Source organism: Daktulosphaira vitifoliae, unplaced genomic scaffold (genome assembly GCF_025091365.1).
Source record: "Daktulosphaira vitifoliae isolate Bord-2020 unplaced genomic scaffold, ASM2509136v1 Scaffold_152, whole genome shotgun sequence".
Lineage (NCBI taxonomy): Eukaryota > Metazoa > Arthropoda > Insecta > Hemiptera > Phylloxeridae > Daktulosphaira > Daktulosphaira vitifoliae.
This window is the reverse complement of record NW_026099720.1, coordinates 24,549-26,827: the sequence shown is the minus strand read 5'-3', so window position 1 is coordinate 26,827 and position 2,279 is coordinate 24,549. Positions and strand designations below refer to the sequence as shown.

The following is a 2,279-nucleotide window of genomic DNA, read 5'->3' as shown; positions in this document are numbered from 1 at the left end:
ATCTAATAAAAAATTCTGTATCAAATAATGTATATTTATTTTTCCAGAAATACATACTATTAAGTGATTAGTATTTAACTATGGTTCAAAATGAAAAGATTATATTTTTTATTTCCTTTATTTATTACTAGTTAATTAATATTTTCGAGTTAAAGTGTTAATATACCTTAAAATAAAACATTCTTCGCAAGTCTAAAATTTTCTTTTAGAATTTATAATAATTTTTTATCTCCTGAAAAAATTTAAAAAATGTTTTGTTGTTGCACTATGGTCTACTTTTATTGTTTCATAATAAACTTAATAATCTCATTAGTAATTGATCAGAACTCTTAATAAATTGATAATTGGATGTTCATTGTTTGAGCTATAAGAAATTATATGAGATACCTAACAATGAAGGAGCCAGAGTCACATTTTGGAAAAATAAGATAAGTGCAAAACTATAAAATAAAATAACTACACTTTCCATTTGACTAAGGACCATTCAATTTTATATGTGTTTATTTATATATATATTTTTTCCTCAATATTATTATTGAAGGATAAATGTGAACTTTAAATTTACTCAAAATTATTAAATTTTATGAGTGCATGTAGTTCACTATTTATTTTTTTCCCAGTGTTCAGTAATAATAAGAGTATTACATAAAACAAATTAAACAAGTAAATATTTCAAAAATAAATGGTTTATATAATTAACATTTCATTTTTTAAACAAATTTTTTTGAAAAATAAACATTGTTTATTTGGAAATTAAAGTCTTAGTGTTATTTATATATATATAAATAGTATATAATAAAGTATAATCTACTAAAAGTATTTTAAGCCATAATTAGTTTAAAAGGAATATCATGTTTATCCTTGTGAATGTGTATTTTAGAAAGATCAGTCACAACTTTGCTATGAAGAAATTTGGCAATACATTTATCAGTAAAATAAGAACTATGAATTTCGAGATACACCACAGTTCTCCTACCAAGATTATCCATAATTTCCTCTAACCAACCATCACTCATTACAGTGCACATAGCAAAAATTATTTTTATTAATTGAGGATGTGAGGTCAATAACTTTTTCAGCATTCTATCACTAACTGAATAATGATCCATTCGAAAACGCTTTATATTTTTAAAAAAATTATGTAAATAATCCTGTTCAATTTGTGCTGAAAATCGACAATTAACATAAGAAACATTTTGCACATTTGAAAATACACTAGATAATTCTGTCAAAGTGTAACAATCTGTTTCACGAATGTGTATATTATAAAATGTTATTTCAGACAAATTATTCAAACAGATGAAACCTTCAGTTCGGTAAGCTTGAAGACTATTAGATATCACTAAGGTTTTAAGATGTAGGTAAATATTTGAGTATTGAATGCTTAATTCAAACACATGAGAATAATCAATAAGTTGAAAATTATGAGCAAAATGAAACAAATTCTCATGTTCTTTTGCTGTGTGATCAATCAAATGTTCATACTTATTGTGTAAATAAAAAAATGATACCTGACCATATGGATGTTGTTGTATTCCAATTCGATTTAGAGTATGAGTATCAGACAAAACAAGTTCAGCCCAACGATCACATACAACTGGTAATGATGTCACAAAATCAGCAGCTGAAGTATATCTGAATACTATGAGCAAAACTTCATCTGGCATTTTATTTAAGCTAGTCGAACTCATTGTCACTTTAAATACTGGCACAATATTTGGTTCAAACAATAGCTAGAGCAGATACATAGAAATAATAGTTTCTATTTTTTAAGAAATATCATCCTAACATAAAAAATTATACATATGTTACTTAAAATATCAAAAAAACATTTCAATAAATATTGCTTTTAAATTTATATTAGACAATAACAATAAAAATTTCATTACCTAAATTAAAGGTTGAGATGTAGGATGTGTCACTCAAAATTATTTTTAAAACAATAAATTAGATATCAAACATTTATCGTTTAATATACTCACAGCATAACTTAATCATTAACTTATTCTTATTTTAATTTATGTTTACAAATAATTTTTATACAGTTTGTAACAAAAAAAAAAACTAAAATATTTTTTTTAAACAATTTTATGTTCAAAATATCTATAAAATTACATAAGTTTATAGTTACTATCATTACTAAATACACTAAAACTATAAATTTACTTAAATAAAAATTATTTAATAAATATTTAATCCCGATAGACATTAGAAGCTTTTTACCGTAAAATATTTTGAAACATTTTTACAAAAGTCATTGATAACAAAATTGTTTATTA

General features: G+C 23.2%; 1 protein-coding gene across 1 annotated transcript; it reads right to left on the bottom strand.

Moving 5' to 3' along the window:
* Positions 1–696: 696 nt before the first annotated feature.
* On the bottom strand, positions 697–2,041 carry LOC126909157 (uncharacterized). The gene is made up of 2 exons (XM_050691580.1): positions 1,890–2,041; positions 697–1,733 (listed from the first exon to the last, which is right to left on the bottom strand). Exon 2 carries the CDS (start codon positions 1,689–1,691, stop codon positions 822–824), a length of 870 nt encoding a protein of 289 aa, XP_050547537.1. The 5' UTR covers positions 1,692–1,733; positions 1,890–2,041; the 3' UTR covers positions 697–821.
* Positions 2,042–2,279: the final 238 nt, after the last annotated feature.